We start from the raw sequence: 16,220 nt of genomic DNA on the forward strand, positions 1-16,220 counted from the left end.
TTTTTACATTTCTGTACAGCAGATATCACAGGTGAACAACTAAGCAAGTTTGGTATTAACTTTATTCTATTTTTCTGTATAACTTTAAGTACATAAAGGTTTATTTCCACAGGCCTCAGGAAATGGGTAGAAATCACAGGACAATCTCTCTTCCCACCAAAAAAAAGTTGCATATTTTGGTAAGTGTTTGTCCTAGAGGGGAAAAACTGAAATTTACATTAGCAGTGCTGTGCAAGATTCTTACATAAATCAAGACCTAAAACCAGCCTGCAGTGAAGGTTTTAGTCCTCTGTTCAGCTGTTTGGACAGAAGCCATAAGCTGATGAGCATGACAGGGAAAAGGAGGCAGTGAAGACAGGTGACAGGCACCTAGCAGGGAAGGAGGATTCAGGAATGCCAGACTCCTTGAAATGGTGTGTTGTTTTTCCTTTTTTTTTTTTTTTTCTTTTAAAGTCATCTCTGTAGGAAGGTGCTGGGCAGGGATCCCAGAGAAAGAAAGGGTCCAAGACTCCATTAACTGCCCTGGATAGCAGCTAGTACCAGAGACTCTCCTATCTCATGGTTGAGGCAGACCCAGGATAGAACAGAGAATAACAGGAATGCTTATGGGAAACCATTCTGCATGGAATGCTAGATGGCCAAGCCTCAGCCTCCGGTCAGTGCAACCCTTGCCTCACTTGTCAACAGTGAAAATTAGTTTGGTTAGAAGAACCATCTGGAAACACACCAGCTTCTGCTACCTTCATGCTCATTGTTAGAAAAAGATTAACCAGTGTGAACATTCTGATCTGTTAATTCCTGGGACAGTTTTCTTTCCAATGGACTGTTTGTTTGTTGGTAGAATAACCCCCAAAAGCTCAAAGCTAAAATGCATCATCAGTCCTAGTCGGCAGTTCCTTAAGAATGGACTGGCGGCGTGGTTGAGCTGATAAGGAAAAGCTGCACCTTCCTGCAGAAGATCAACTGACCTGCTATCCCACCCCAAATTTCAGCCTGAGGTATATTTCAGTGAAGGCAGGTAGCTGTGCTTCTCAGAGCAGAGAAGCAGTTTTAAGAGCAGAAAGGTAGAGGAAATCTAGAAAAGAACCGTCTTGATACAGATTTATCCCATGGTGTGAAGGGAGGGCAAAGAACCCAGTGGCACTTCGCTTATCCAGCAATTTCTGTCACTGTGGTGACCAACTTCTGCCCATTCCAGAGGGTCTTGAACTGCTCAGGAACTGGGAATTCATTCTGCAAATAAAGAAGAGACAGCAGGTTAAATCTGAGCTAAAGAAGAGCTGGGGCTAAATCTCACACATTTCTCCCAATGCTTGCTTCCATTTAACCCCAGGAGCACGGGAGGATGTAGCAAGAGACCAATCATAGAGCCATGCTGTGTTCTAGTGTTCAGCGATCTTGGACAAACTATTAAGTCTATGGGGTGTAAATAACAGTACGTATGGCTTTATAGCACCAGCTTGACAAGGTGCCATGGCTCATCCCCATTCTTTTTTGCTACCTTGAGCTCCATTTAGGCAGAAAGCACCTTCCTTTGGAGCTCCACTACACTGGACTACCTCATTTCTGTGTGTTTTTGGTGTGCATTATTGGGTTTTTAGCTGCTCAGTGCAGAATGTTCATGAAACAGCTTTCTCCAATGCAAGAAATCTTCAGTCCCTTCTGTTTTTTTTTTTTTTTTTTTTGAGACGGAGTCTCGCTGTGTCACCCAGGCTGGAGTGCAGTGGCGTGGTCTCGGCTCACTGCAAGCTCTGCCTCCTGGGTTCACGCCATTCTCCCGCCTCAGCCTCCGAGTAGCTGGGACCACAGGCGCCCACCACCACGCCCGGCTAGTTTTTTTTTTTTTTTGTATTTTTAGTAGAGACAGGGTTTTACCACGTTAGCCAGGATGGTCTCGATCTCCTGACCTCGTGATCCACCCGCCTCGGCCTCCCAAAGTGCTGGGATTACAGGCGTGAGCCACCGCGCCCGGCCTAGTCCCTTCTGTTTTTCACATCATACTAAAGAGATCAAGAAACTTACAAAGTCACCGCCTTCCGTAGGAATGAGGACATTCATCTCGGAAGATTTGGCACTGACTATTTCACAATCCAGGGAATTCTTGCTCAGGTAAGCATGGCAGCCATCTGTTTTGTTGATGGATATGGTTGGCACTTTACCCATTACCTGCAGAGTAAACCAAGAGAACTGAGTCCCAGCAGCTGGGGAGGACAAGAGTAAGTTGCAGGAAAAGCTTTCCTGTTTCACGTGACTCAGCAACTACATGAAAAGCTCACAGGTGCGCAAGACACTGGATACTTGGGTGGGTTGGGATGGGTCCTGAAAAGAACTCGCCTGAAGAGCCAACCCCTCTTCTGCCACGTCCAAAGCAGCTCAGCTTACAGACTTTGTAGAATCAGATTCCCACGAAAGCAACATCTGTGGGTGTACCATGTCTCTTTCAATTAATTCCCCAGGGACAAAAAGGAGGAGCCAAAATATCGAGTTACCTGAACTTTGACATCCCTACTGTTGATTATCTCCACAATGCCCACCACGTCATCGAATACCAGACCAAGTTTCTTACAGTTATCTAGGAGAAGAAAGGGAGTTTGTCAACAGTATAACTTTAAAGGAAAGTAATATACATTTAGGAATCTTTAAGATAGGGTAGGTAAAATGATATTAGCCTTCTCGGGCTCTGGGACGGGCTTGCATGGGACAGCGACAAAGACTCACCTACTGTAATGGAGTTAATTTTGCCCTTGATTTGCAATGTCGTGTTGACACACTTGTATATGTAAGCCACCTGTTTCAGCTCTGTGTCATCAATCACCAGGTCGGAAACGTTTTCCTGATTTTCCTATCAGAGAGAGATCCCAGGATTCTCATCACAAAGCACACACCAAACAAAAAAAACCCAGGCTATCCCAAACTTTTTGTTATTGCAACTGAAGCCAGAACTCTGCCCTCATCCAGCTAAGCTCCACTGAACCCCCTGTCCCTACTCCTTTTCCCCGGGAGGCGGAGGTTGCAGTGACCCAAAATCGTGCCACTGCACTCCAGCCTGGGCGACAAAGTGAGACTCCATCTCAAAAAAATAAAATACTAAAAATACCTGCCCCTGTCTAGGTATTTTTAACTCACCACTCTCCATTTCTTGCCCTCCAGTTCAAGTACAGCTGGCTCCTTCTTTGTGGCTGGTTTGGGGGACGGGCTGGTTTGGGGTTTAGGTGCAGAGAATGGCTTGGGGCCACTGCGTACTGGACCACTCTGAGCCTTCAGGGCAGGGTTCTTGTGAGTCTTCATGTCATCAGATACATGCTTCAGGGCTGTAAGAACAACAGCTACCTTGTTCCTGTCCTTCACACCAGACCTCTGAGCTGCTATCATCACGTTAAACATCCTTAACAGAAAATTAAAAGCCAAAAACCAGAGCCTCTGAGGTGTTCTCTTGCAAGCAGTTCTGAAGAAGTACTTTTATCATTTCTCTTCTCCCCAAGGTTAAATTATATGGTTCCATTAACAACAACAACATGGAATATGTATATACTGTGGATGGCGATAGGGAGTAAATGCACAGAAAAAGACCTAGAAAGACATATCAAATATATATGCACAAATATGTAGTTTTTAAAGCAATAAAGGAAGAAAAATAAGTGGCAGTAATGAAAATTTGGTAAAAGGAAAAAAAAAAGAAAAAACCTTCACTCCCCACAGCTAACTAACCCTACTTCCCCTACCTCCTCAGTCAGTGTTGGCATTTGCGACTCTACAATATTGTTTTCTCTCTCTCTCTCTCTCTCTATATATATATATATAGTTTTGTTGGTTATGATCACACACATTGTTAATAAATTTAGTTCAACTATTGACACTTAAAAACTTTCTCGGCGAGGCGCGGTGGCTCAAGCCTGTAATCCCAGCACTTTGGGAGGCCGAGACGGGCGGATCGTGAGGTCAGGAAATCGAGACCATCCTGGCTAACACGGTGAAACCCCATCTCTACTAAAAAATACAAAAAAAAAACTAGCCGGGCGAGGTGGCGGGTGCCTGTAGTCCCAGCTACTCGGGAGGCTGAGGCAGGAGAATGGCATAAACCCGGGAGGCGGAGCTTGCAGTGAGCTGAGATCCGGCCACTGCACTCCAGCCTGCGCGACAGAGCGAGACTCCGTCTCAAAAAAAAAAAAAAAAAAAAAAAAACTTTCTCATGTTAACCTGTAGTTTAGTATCTTTCTAGGCCAGGCGCTGTGGCTCATGCCTGTAATCCCAGCTCGCTGGGAGGCCGAGGCAGGTGGATCACCTGAAGTTAGGAGTTGGAGACCAGGCTGGCTAACACGGTATATTTTTAGTCTCTACTAAAAGTACAGAAAAATTAGTTGGGTGTGGTGGCGGGTGCCTGTAGTCCCAGCTACTTAGGAGGCTGAGGCAGGAGAACTGCTTGAACCTGAGAGGCAGAGGTTGCAGTGAGCCGAGATCACACCACTGCACTCCAGCCTGGGCAAAAAAGTGAGACTCGGTCTCAAAAAAATAAAATAAAATAAAAAAGTAAAAATATATTTCTTTTATGTTTAAGGGAAAAATAATTCATGATCTCCCACAGCAGGCTGACACATGCCTTGCTTTGAACATGGCCTGATCTATGTTAACTATAACAAATACTGAATGGCCTTTATCTCTACCATTCTTTGTGGTTGTAACTTACATACTAGATTTTTTTTTCTTTTTTTTTTTTTTTGAGATGGAGTCTCGCTCTGTCGCCCAGGCTGGAGTGCAGTGGCTGGATCTCAGCTCACTTCAAGCTCCGCCTCCTGGGTTCACGCCATTCTCCTGCCTCAGCCTCCCGAGTAGCTGGGACCACAGGCGCCCACCACCTCGCCCAGCTTGTTTTTTGTATTTTTTAGTAGAGATGGGGTTTCACCGTGTTAGCCAGGATGGTCTCGATCTCCTGACCTCGTGATCCGCCCGTCTCGGCCTCCCAAAGTGCTGGGATTACAGGCTTGAGCCACCGCGCCCGGCCGATTTTTTTTTTCTTAAACATTACGTGGTTCACTGTAGAAAAACATGTAATGATGGCATACATTTCATCAACAGGACATGTGGTAGTTAACCATTTCTCTTACTGTTGGATTTAGGTTGTTACACCATTTTTTGCTACTATGATCGTAGATTCCTAGAATTGGCTGGACAACTCAGATGTGTTAAGGGTATCTACTTTCTCTATACCAACATTAGGTCACTCTCATGCAAATTTTGCATGTAACCAGTATGCATCTTCTGAGGAAGTTAACTCCTAACACAGTGCCTTCCCAGAGGCCATGTGGTGCCACGGAAAAAGCTCTGGGGAAAACCGCCAGCTCTGTGCCTAATATTAAGTCACTTTCCCATGGGGCAGAGGGCTTCCTCCAACTGTGATCATCATTTTCAATTTCCATTTAAGCCAGCTTTGCTGTCCCTTAAAGGAACAGGACACACCAAATGACTCCCACACAAGTCGGGGTTGTGGTTTACAGACTAGCTGTTGGGTTCTGGTTGGTGGGGTCTGGCCCACACAACTTGTACCGACTGTTTGTGTCAAAGTGCTCACTCACCATGTGTGATGCTCTCCCCCTGATTAATCTGCGCAAACAGTGCTGAGCGGGAAGCGGACTCATCTGAGCCTGAACTGGTAGAGACTGGGGGAGGAGGGGGGCCTGGCGGAGGGGGAGGAGGACCTGATCCAGCAGAGGGTCCAGATGGCAGTCCACTCAGTTCTTTTGCCACAGGCCCCTGAAATAGTAAGTGCAGGTAACATCGTCATCCTCTCTCTTCCCCTCTGTACCATTCCCAGTAGCACCCTACATGTGGCCAGTGCACATGGGGTCCCCACTACAGCCTTTGAGGCAATGAGTAATGCGTCCTACCCATACCCAACTTGGCTTTATGCCTTCTCACCCTTTCCCGAAGATCCAGCTCTCAGTTCTATTTCTTGACCATCTCCTTTTGCCTTTGACCTCACCTGATTCCAGCTTTAAAAACTCTTTCCACAAATCTATTTGACATCTTCCTTAGTGTGTTACCAGTACCTCAGATTCAACAAGTTCAAAACTGATTTCATCATTTCCTGCCTGCTCCCCTCCCTGTATAATCATCCCTTGTCCCTGTTTCAGTGAAAGATGTTACCATCCAAGGCTGACTAGTCAATCTTCTTGGAGGATTCCAACTTCTTCAACCTTATCAAATCTCTTTCTATTATCTTGGTGCTATCTCCTGCAAATGTTTTTCTACTATCTCCCAAACACCATGACTACTTTCATAATCCGAGCATGAGTCCTTATCCCTAACCTATACACTGAGACTCTTTTAAAGACAAATTGGATCATTATCACTGCCTTGCTCAAATACCTCATCCCAAAGTCTCAGCCTGCCTTCCTTTCCAGCCTTTTCTCCTAAAAATCTGACTATTTCCCCTTATTGAAGCCAGAGATGACCAATCTCTACATTTACTCTGCATTTATTTTGTTTCAGCTGTGCCTTTTGTAGTATCCCACTTCTCACTGCCCTATACCTCTTTCAAGTCTCACAGAAGAGTATATACCTTCAAAGCACAATCTCTTCTGGTGAGAAGCACTCTTCTTTTCCTCATACTCTAGAGTCTATATCTTTATTATAGCATTTGGCTTGGTGATTTGTACTGTTGTACTGGGGTTTTGCGTTCCTATTTTTAAGCGCCTTAAAGGCTGGGGTAGTGTAACTCATTTGTGTGTGTCTCCCACTCTAGCACCAATCACTGTCCCTGACATGTTTATTGAAATTGAATACCACCAAGTATTCCTTCTCCTATGATCCCTGCTCCCTTTACTCTTTTTTTCCCTTTCTTTCTCCCCCTTTTCTTCCTCCCTTCCACTGAAAAAAGTAGCATTCCCTCACAGACTTTGGTAGTGCTGAAGTCTAAGAAACCTGTGGACCCCGCCCTGGAGAGAGAAAGTGGGAGGGAGGGAGGGAGGGAGGGAGGATTCACTAACCGTTTTGCTCCAGGCCAGTCCGGTGGTATGGAACTCCTTAATGTAAGCCTGCAGCTCTGTCCATATACTTAAATAAGCTTTGACCCAGTCTACATGCTTCTTATCCCTGGGAGGATTAAAGAAGAACTTGTCACAGGTGGTCTGGGTACATAACAGTGGTGATTCCAGAACCCTTCTTTCCTATGGGCTCACATTCTCCTACCTGTGGTGTTTCTTAGGCTCTGCTCAATGGCAGCTTTTCTGTCATCACCAAACTTCTATGTATACACAACCTAGTCTATTACCCTAATCAGACCAAACTCCACTAAGACAGAGACTCTGGATTCTATCTCTATCTCTCATAGCAATGTTTCTCAAACTGTTTTAAGTACCAAAACTTTTTTTTCTTTTGACCACTTGCTTATTGAAACTTTTTCCAAAGTAGAACTTAAACACAATCTAATATGTAAAACTGATAAAAGCAGACATTCTGTACATAAAACCATGGTAGAGAGGAGAGCTCTTAAGTATCACTGTGGAACTCTAAGAAACTTAACTGCCTTACGAGACAATGCCTTATGTCAAAATATGCCCACCCCCACCAAAAGCAAACTTAAACTCTCCTTTAGGAGGAAACAATCAGCATTAAATTATAGAAATAGCATTGTACCTATGGTCCAAGTTCTCTCTCTTCTTGTATATTAGCTGGGAAGGTTATTTAGCCTGAGACTTAGTTTCCTCAACTGTAAAGTGATGGGATAATGGTGGGATATATCAAAACACTGTCATGCTTAATTCCATGTTGCTAGAAGGATAAAGAAGTGCCTGTTGCTCTGGGACACATTTCACTCACAGGAAGGTATAGTATTACTTAAAAAGAGTAGTTAATAGCCGGGCGCGGTGGCTCAAGCCTGTAATCCCAGCACTTTGGGAGGCCGAGACGGGCAGATCACGAGGTCAGGAAATCGAGACCATCCTGGCTAACACGGTGAAACCCCGTTTCTACTAAAAAATACAAAAAACTAGCCGGGCGAGGTGGCGGGCACCTGTAGTCCCAGCTACTTGGGAGGCTGAGGCAGGAGAATGGCGCAAACCCGGGAGGTGGAGCTTGCAGTGAGCTGAGATCCGGCCACTGCACTCCAGCCTGGGTGACAGAGCGAGACTCCGTCTCAAAAAAAAAAAAAAAAAAAGAGTAGTTAATAAATGTTTGTTGATTGATGAAGGATGGAAGAAAGGAAGGGTTTGCGTAGATATGCAACTTAATAAATTTTGCCTGCAATCATTCCAGTTCAAAACCAGCAATGGAGAAGTTAGAACTGGTAGACTTATGTGGTTAGACATACAAGGACTGCCCTACGTAATACCTGCACTGGCTAGGCAGCCTTACTCTCACTTTAACTGACTGCATGAAGAATTTCTATTAAGTCCTATTGAACCCTTTGCCATTGGGCCAGATAACAAATTCTCAACAAAGGAACAAAATCTTATATAAAGGGCATTAGTCCATGTTACTGTCAGCAAAACTTCCTAAACCCAGAAGGCTAAAAGGGCCTCTATCAACAAAGGAGAGAAAGCAGAAGTGGAAGCAGAAACATTTCCTGTTTGCAAATGCAGCTGTGAGACAATATCTTAAGCTCTCCAGAAAGCAGCCCCGAGATAAAACCAGCACAGTGGCTAAGGGCAGCCTTCAGTAACTCCAAAGTGCTACTCCAGCAAGTAACCAAATGGGTTTATCCTTTACCCCTTGAGAAAAGGCTGAACTTGGCTGGGCACAGTGGCTCATATCTGTAACCCCAGCACTTTGGGAGGCCAAGGCAGGAGAATCATTAGAGACCTGCCTGGGAAACAGTGAGATCTCATCTCTACGAAAAAATTAAAAAATTAGCCAGGCATGGTGCAGCATGCCTGAAGTCCCAGCTACTTGAGGGACTAAGGTGGGAGGACTGTTTGAGCTGGGAGGTTGAGGCTGCAGTGAGCTGTGATTGTGCCAGTGTACTTCAGCCTGGGTGACAACACGAGACACTGTCTCAGAAAAGAAAAAAAGAAAAGGCTGAACTTACACATCTTTGTACTCTTTGAGGACTCGGTTTGTATAAAACATGGCAGCATCATTCATTTCTTTCACATAAGGGCCAGGCTTGGGAGCCTAGAGAGAAACAAGCTGTCAGTGACTCAGGACCTCTCCAACTATATTGCCTTCCCTCTTAGAATCTATACCCACACCCCCAGCCCTGGAATCTGCACTGCTCACCATAGCCACCCAGCCCAGGGCCTGGATACTTTCGCTGACAGCTGACAAGTGATTAAACAACTTGCTGCCTCGGTTCTTCTCCCGAACGGTTATCACTTCTTTGATCTGCTCTGAGATGGGTGCCAACAAATCAGAAAGCTTATTCTAGGAAAAGATACAAGAAAAGATTCAGGTTAACATCTTTCCACAAAGGTGTCTATGCCTTCTGATCCTGAAGGTAAGAATTCTCTATGGACTCTAGTAAGCACCCAAATAAACTGCATTAGTCCTGTCCTGATTCCTAAGGCTAAAATACTGCTCATCATCTCACTCTCCTCATAGAGTCCCAACTCCTCAGGCTGCACCTGATGGTTCTTCATGATCAGGATCCATACTTTAGCTATACCACAATACCTCCATTTCAACCACTTGTCTCTTTTTTGTTCCACTTAGAGGACATACACTCAGGACATCATTCCTGTGCCTTACTCATGATGTTCTCTTCTTTTTCCATGAATCCACATTTTCCTCATGCTTCATGAGGGCCCTCCAACCCAGCCACACCAGCCTCCTACAGCATTTGTTGTCAGAATAACCAATTTTGGCATTTTATCACTCACTAATACAAACTATCAATGGACCCATGTGAATATGTTTTACTTTCTCATTAATTCTTCAAAGATGAGCTCTTTTATCATCATTAAAACCCTCAATGCATTGCTAGTCATGTAGTAGCTGCTGAGTAAAGAACTGATGAATCAAATGCAATTAGGGGGCTTAGTCTAGGCATGGTGGCTCACGCCTGTAATCCCAGCACTTTGGGAGGCTAAGGCAGGAGAAATGCTTGAGACTAGGAGTTCAAGACCAAACTGGATAACACAGCACAACTTTGTCTCTACAAATAATAAAAAGAATTAGGGCCAGGCATAGTGGCTCACGCCTGTAATCCCAGCACTTTGGGAGGCCAAGGTAGACAGATCACTTGAGTCCAGGAGTTTAAGATCAGCCTGGGCAACATGGTGAAACCCCATCTCTATAAAAATACAAAAATCAGCTGGGCATGGTGGCGCATGCCTGTAGTCTCAGCTATTCAGGAGGCTAAGGTGGGAGAATCATTTCAGCCTGGGAGGTGGAGGTTTCAGTGAGCCGAGATCCTGCCACTGCACTCCAGCCTGGGCAACAGAGTGAGACTCCATCTCAAAAATAAACAAACAGATAAATAAATAAGCAAGCCAGGCGTGGTGGCGCACACTGTAGTCAAGGCTACTCAGGAGGCTGAGGTGGGAGGATCATTTACGCCTGGGAGGTCAAGGCTTCAGTGAGCTGTGATTGCACTATTACACTCCAGTCTGGGTGACAAAACAACACCCTGTCTCAAAAAACAGATTTTTTAAAAATAAATAAATAAAATAAAAAACAATTAGGGGCTTAGCATTCAAGTAGGCACCTTGGCAAAATGGATGAATTTTGTTTGTTGGCACCCTTCCTCCAAAGCTCCATTTCTTGAACATCTCAATTCTCATATCTTAACCATTCAGGACAGATTAAGAATTAGAATCTAATTCTACATATTAGAATTAGATGGTATCTATATATACACACACATAAATTGTTTTTTGAGAGAAGGTCTTGCTGTGTTGCCCAGGCTGGAGTGCAATGGTGTGTTCAGGGCTCACTGCAACCTCAAACTTTCAGTCCCAAATGTTCCTCCCATTTCAGCCTCTCAAGTAGGTGGGACTATAGGCATGTACCACCTTGCCTGGCTACTTTTTTTTTTTTTTTTTAATTTTTAGTAGAGACAAGGTCTTGCTATGTTGCCCAGGCTGGTCTCAAACTCCTGGCCTCAAGTGATCCTCCTGCCTCAGCCTCCCAAAGTGCTGGGATTACAGAAGTAAGCTAGTATGCTTAACCAGAATCTAATATATATGACATTATCTTGCACTATTTTTATATTATCTAGGCATGCTGAGAGTCAAGGGTTTTAATACAGCATTTAGGACAACTTGCTTTATTATTCCTCTGTAGGAAAGCCAAATGCAAAAGAAGGCAACCTATTTTCTTTGACTCCAAGAGAAATCTAAATTTTCTCTAATTCAGCTTTTCACATCTTGCACCATAAAATTTTGAGGTGGGAGTAAAATTAAAGGGAGATTCTCCCAACCAGTGAAGGATAAAGAGAGAAGCAATACTACAGGAGTTTGAAGATCTCCACAGGAGCACTACTAAAGCCCATCCACAGTGAAGCAAGAGAATCATCTTTAAAGGGCTTTGGAGACACTATGATGAATGTGGACTCAGCAAAGAGGGAGGCAAGCAAAGTCCCAGGAATAACCACGGGCCTATGCAAAATGACAGAGAAAAAGTCAGTAGAGACAATGCATTAAGTACTCAATAGTACCTTCCCATTAAGGCACTTAAAGTATGGCTCTACCTCTGGGACTTGGTATGAACATATATTATCAAAAGCCTAGTATTTTGAAATGTTACAATAGCTTGTTATATTTAATATAAATATATATTATATATATAAATTTATATATATAAATATATACATATTTAAAATGTTACAATAACATTTTAAAATGTTATAATAGCTTGACAGAAATCTCTCAACTTGTCCTGAGCATCAAACCAAAATGAAACCAGCTAGTAGTGAACTTACATCTGCTGGCTGTTGGCACTGAGAAGCTGTAACCAACAGAGCTCGCTCCAACTTCAAACCTGTGTGGACCATCTCCGCCTGCCAGAAAGAAGAATCAGCTATTGATGACACATTATAACTGGAGAAGTCTTGATAAGAATAACCTGAAACCTCTACTTCCATGTACTCTGATAGCAACCCAGGCACTTCATGTTATCCTCCTCATGTATTCCGGATTCCAGGGACTGATAGCAGAATTACATATACTACTGTTCCTACTGGAACTCATCAGGGACACATATCCAGAGTTGGAAGTGAAGTTAAATGGATAATCACCTAGCCTTAAATGAAGTCATGTTAGCACCTTACACATGCATTGTGATACTGTGCACTGAAAAATCCTTCCTATTTCACATCAGCAAAATAAAGCAAACAGCAACCAAAAAAACACCTTTCTTTTCTCAAAAATTGGAGACAGGAGTAAAGGCAAAGGCCTAAATTTATGCCGAAAATTCTCAAGGTATTTACTCCTTTAGGTTAAAGCTATCTCTCAAATGCTAGATACCATGACCCATTAATAAATAATTAAATCAATTTAGTGAGCTTAATACAACAAAAGTATGAGTGCAGCACACCAACTTCAAGTTATTTCCAAATAAAAAGTTAAAAAAAAAAAAAGTATAGCAGAAGTAGTATAAATATCATTTTGTGAAACTTTTAGTTACAAATATGTTCTTTATTTCTAAGGGTCATTCGTAGTCAAAAGAATTTAAGAAACATGAGACTATAAGCACTATTAAAATACAAAAATTCAAAGAAAGAAATCTATTTTTTTCTGGATTTGCATTTTTAAAACACAAATGATAAATGTTTTAAAGTTTTTTCAAATGTTACAGAACTGTATAAAGTAAAAATGCAAGCCTCCACACCCTTATTAAAGTCCCAGTCCCACTCTCTAGAGCTAAAACGATTGGCAACAGATGGTATTTGAGAGGCTCAAAATAGATTTTCCAAAACCTAAGCAACCAGTCTTGGAGAAAGGTTTAGGTGAAGAAGATCCCGAGCATGGTTACTGTTTATAAAGGATCATTCGGTGAGCTAGCAGGAAGGTTTTTTGGGTCCCAAAAATAGAGGTAGAAATGTATATGTGAGTGTGGGGTGGGGGTAGGCAGTGGTGGTGATGACGTAGGAGGCATAAAGGAAGGTGGGAGGAAAGGCACCTGTCACTGCCTACTTCATATTCTTGCTGTGGGTTAAGTGTGAAAATAACCCACATTAGCATAACTAATAACTATCAAGCATAGTTTTATAAATGCTAAGTCATGATAATGACTCCTTTAAATAAGCCACTGTAAGTTTGATTATATAATATGTTGGGATCAAACTAGTGCATGTTCTAAGATGAACAGAACCATATTTTATGTACCAAGCAAGCTTTCTGTACAAATATGTGATAAAAGCAAGGGGCCTAGAAAAATAGGAGGAATCGTTTCTGTGGCTGGACTGAACTCCTCAGTACAGGTAAAAGAAAAATAACATGTGTAATGCTTCAAACCAAGAGGCACTTCTCAAGGAGCTCTTAAACCATGGATGAGGACCTTGGCTGACTGAAGAAAGCTGTCAGTCCTTAAAAGAAGGGGAAAAGGGCAAAACATCCTTACATGTTTCTGCACATCTCCCCCAATCTCTTTACTGATCTTCAAGTACTCTGCCACAGGACCAGCAAGCAGTGAGTCAAATGCCTGCACATACGGAGCTGCTCCTGCTAAAGACAAACACACCACGAAGAATCAGCCATGCATCAGAAGGAGGCTTCTTTAAAATGTGCTTCTATATGAAAGTGAGGAGGCAAGGTAATACAGTCAACAGGATACTGGAACAGGAGTAAGGAAACCTGGGTTCTAGGTTCAGTATCACCACTAACTGGTTGTGTGACCTTGACTAAACTCGCTCTGTCGCCCAGGCTGGAGTGCAGTGGCCGGATCTCAGCTCACTGCAAGCTCCGCCTCCTGGGTTTACGCCATTCTCCTGCCTCAGCCTCCCGAGTAGCTGGGACTACAGGCGCCCGCACCTCGCCCGGCTAGTTTTTTGTATTTTTTAGTAGAGACGGGGTTTCACCATGTTAGCCAGGATGGTCTTGATCTCCTGACCTCGTGATCCACCCGTCTCGGCCTCCCAAAGTGCTGGGATTACAGGCTTGAGCCACCGCGCCCGGCCAATTTTCTTTATCTATAAAATGAAAATAAACAAAATGATCCTCCAAGGTTTCTTTTAGTGCTAACATTCTATGTTTCAATTGCTGCATGTGCAAAATGTCCAATTTGCCAGCTGTTTGGAGAGAGGAATTTTATTATCACTTGTCATTTGACTTACATTGGAGTCATTCTGCTAAAGAAAGAACAGGAAATATCACACAAGCAGGAAGTTCTTGTGTTAAAATAACTTAACCACAGGCCTCCCTGTACAAGTCATTTCCTTTCCTCTCTTATCTGTTCACAGCAATACAAATTACAAAAGATAAACCATCTAGATTAAGTTTTGGGAAGTTAGCTCCAAAGGAGAGAATAATAGAAAATTTTCAGGCCAAGACACTCAAAGAAAGCATTCTGCTGGGCTGTGGACTGCTTACCTTTTGAAGGACTGTCTCCATACCCACGGTGCATGTCAGAGGTATGGGATACTGCCTCCAGGCGGCCCACTGCCCTCTCCAGTCTTTCTACCAGATTTTGCATGTCAGCCATAATGGACCACCTGCTGAAACAGATCAAATGTCGTTTGTTATTTAAATATTAAATAGCACCTACAGAGAGAAAAACAGAAAATTCCTGGTCACCCCCAGGTGGATGAAGAAGATGCCAATTCTCAGGAACAGAATAGTTTAATAAAATTAAGATGTCATCTGCAAAATGAACAATACAAAAAATCAGATAAAAAAGTAGTCTAGTATATTTACAAAATCAAAAGACCTCAGTAAGCAAGAGAACTGCTCAGGAAAAGGTGTTCACTAAAGTAAATGCTTACTCATTCAAATACTCAGTATTTACTATGATACTGTGTGTGGAAAGTTAGAATTTGCAAAGGATAGTCACATATATTATCTCAGTTTGAGCCTCCCGACAACTATTCAGGAACAGAAGGATGATTACTACATGCTTAGTGATAGAAAACTTAGTTTCAGTGAAGTTAAATGACTTGCCTAGTCACACAGCCACTGAATAGAGAAGCCAGTACTCAATTCATCTTCTGGCTCTAAGTTCAGTGTGTTTTTTCCCACAACATCCTCTGCCTGAATGTGAAATATCCCAAACCAAGATGAACAGGATATTTACTCTTCCCTCAATAAATTTTTTTTTTTTCAGACAAAGTCTCGTTCTGTCACCCAGGCTGGAGTGCAGTGGCAGGATCTCAGCTCACTGCAAGCTCCGCCCCCCCGGGTTCAAAGGATTCTCCTGCCTCAGTCTCCCAAGTAGCTGGGGTTATAGGTGCGCACCACCATGCCCGGCTAATTTTTTGTAGTTTTAGTAGCGACAAGGTTTCACTATGTTGGCTAGGCTGGTCTCGAACTCTTGACCTCAAGTAATCCACCCGCCCTGGCCTCCAAAAGTGCTTGAATTGCAGGCTTGAGCCACTGTGCTCAGTATGCCCTCAATAATTTATAGTCTAATGGGGAGACTTAACATATGCACTAACAACTATGAAACAAATAGAAAAAAAATATTAAGGTGACATAAGAAAGTTGCTGATAGAGAGGCATGAGATTTCAAAGAGGGAAGGAATATATCAGCTGGAAGGATCAGATAAGGATATGATGGAGAAGCTGCCATTTGAGCCAGCCTTCAAATGAAGATGAGAAAGATCTGGACATGCAGTAGGGAAGGACACTAGACACATCCAAAAGAACTTGTTACAGATCTTTCACAAGTACTATCTTATCTGAACTAGCCTAATTCAATGTCTAATATCCCAGAGAAAGTAAGCTCCAAGAGAGAAAGGACCTTATATAGCTTATTCCTTATTGTATACTCTACCATCTAGACTACTACCTGGCAGGTAGTAGATGTTCAATAAATATTTATGAAGTTATGAACCTCACAAATAGCATTCCAAAACTCCAGAGGGACAAGGGTGCTAAAAGCTGCCCATAAGTCACACATAAGAGTAAAATGTGATCAATGCACTGCTACATAAAGTATTTGAGACCCTAAGTGATCTCATAAAAACCAGTCAGTGAAATTTCAATCCAAGCTTTGACTTGGAAAAGATTCCATTTCATGAAAGCATCGATTCAGGTAACTGAATTCAGTTCAGGTAACTGAAGCTGAATGAACTCAACTCCCTTGAAGCTGCCTAAAATGACCACAGCAATTATGATTCCCCCAAAGATGAC

At 43.0% G+C, this 16,220-nt stretch overlaps 1 protein-coding gene across 8 annotated transcripts in view; it reads right to left on the minus strand.

Moving 5' to 3' along the window:
* Window positions 1-44: 44 nt before the first annotated feature.
* Window positions 45-16,220, minus strand: part of CAP1 (cyclase associated actin cytoskeleton regulatory protein 1) — a 33,952-nt gene continuing 17,776 nt past the window's right edge. For 2 of the 8 annotated variants that reach the window (XM_023221244.3, XM_023221242.2), the window contains exons 2-13: window positions 14,463-14,587; window positions 13,495-13,595; window positions 11,855-11,932; window positions 9,214-9,357; window positions 9,023-9,108; window positions 6,984-7,089; window positions 5,571-5,748; window positions 3,127-3,311; window positions 2,719-2,842; window positions 2,490-2,572; window positions 2,023-2,166; window positions 45-1,233 (exon numbers count right to left, since the gene is read on the minus strand). In XM_023221244.3, the coding sequence (XP_023077012.1) occupies window positions 1,150-1,233; window positions 2,023-2,166; window positions 2,490-2,572; window positions 2,719-2,842; window positions 3,127-3,311; window positions 5,571-5,748; window positions 6,984-7,089; window positions 9,023-9,108; window positions 9,214-9,357; window positions 11,855-11,932; window positions 13,495-13,595; window positions 14,463-14,574 (1,425 nt within the window). In that variant the 5' untranslated portion in view covers window positions 14,575-14,587 and the 3' untranslated portion in view covers window positions 45-1,149. Of the gene's footprint in view, window positions 1,234-2,022; window positions 2,167-2,489; window positions 2,573-2,718; window positions 2,843-3,126; window positions 3,312-5,570; window positions 5,749-6,983; window positions 7,090-9,022; window positions 9,109-9,213; window positions 9,358-11,854; window positions 11,933-13,494; window positions 13,599-14,462; window positions 14,588-16,220 lie in introns of all 8 variants that reach the window. The other 6 variants (XM_023221240.3, XM_023221239.3, XM_023221238.3 and 3 more) reach the window with 3 other exon arrangements.

Source organism: Piliocolobus tephrosceles, chromosome 1, assembly GCF_002776525.5.
Source record: "Piliocolobus tephrosceles isolate RC106 chromosome 1, ASM277652v3, whole genome shotgun sequence".
NCBI classification, from domain to species: domain Eukaryota; kingdom Metazoa; phylum Chordata; class Mammalia; order Primates; family Cercopithecidae; genus Piliocolobus; species Piliocolobus tephrosceles.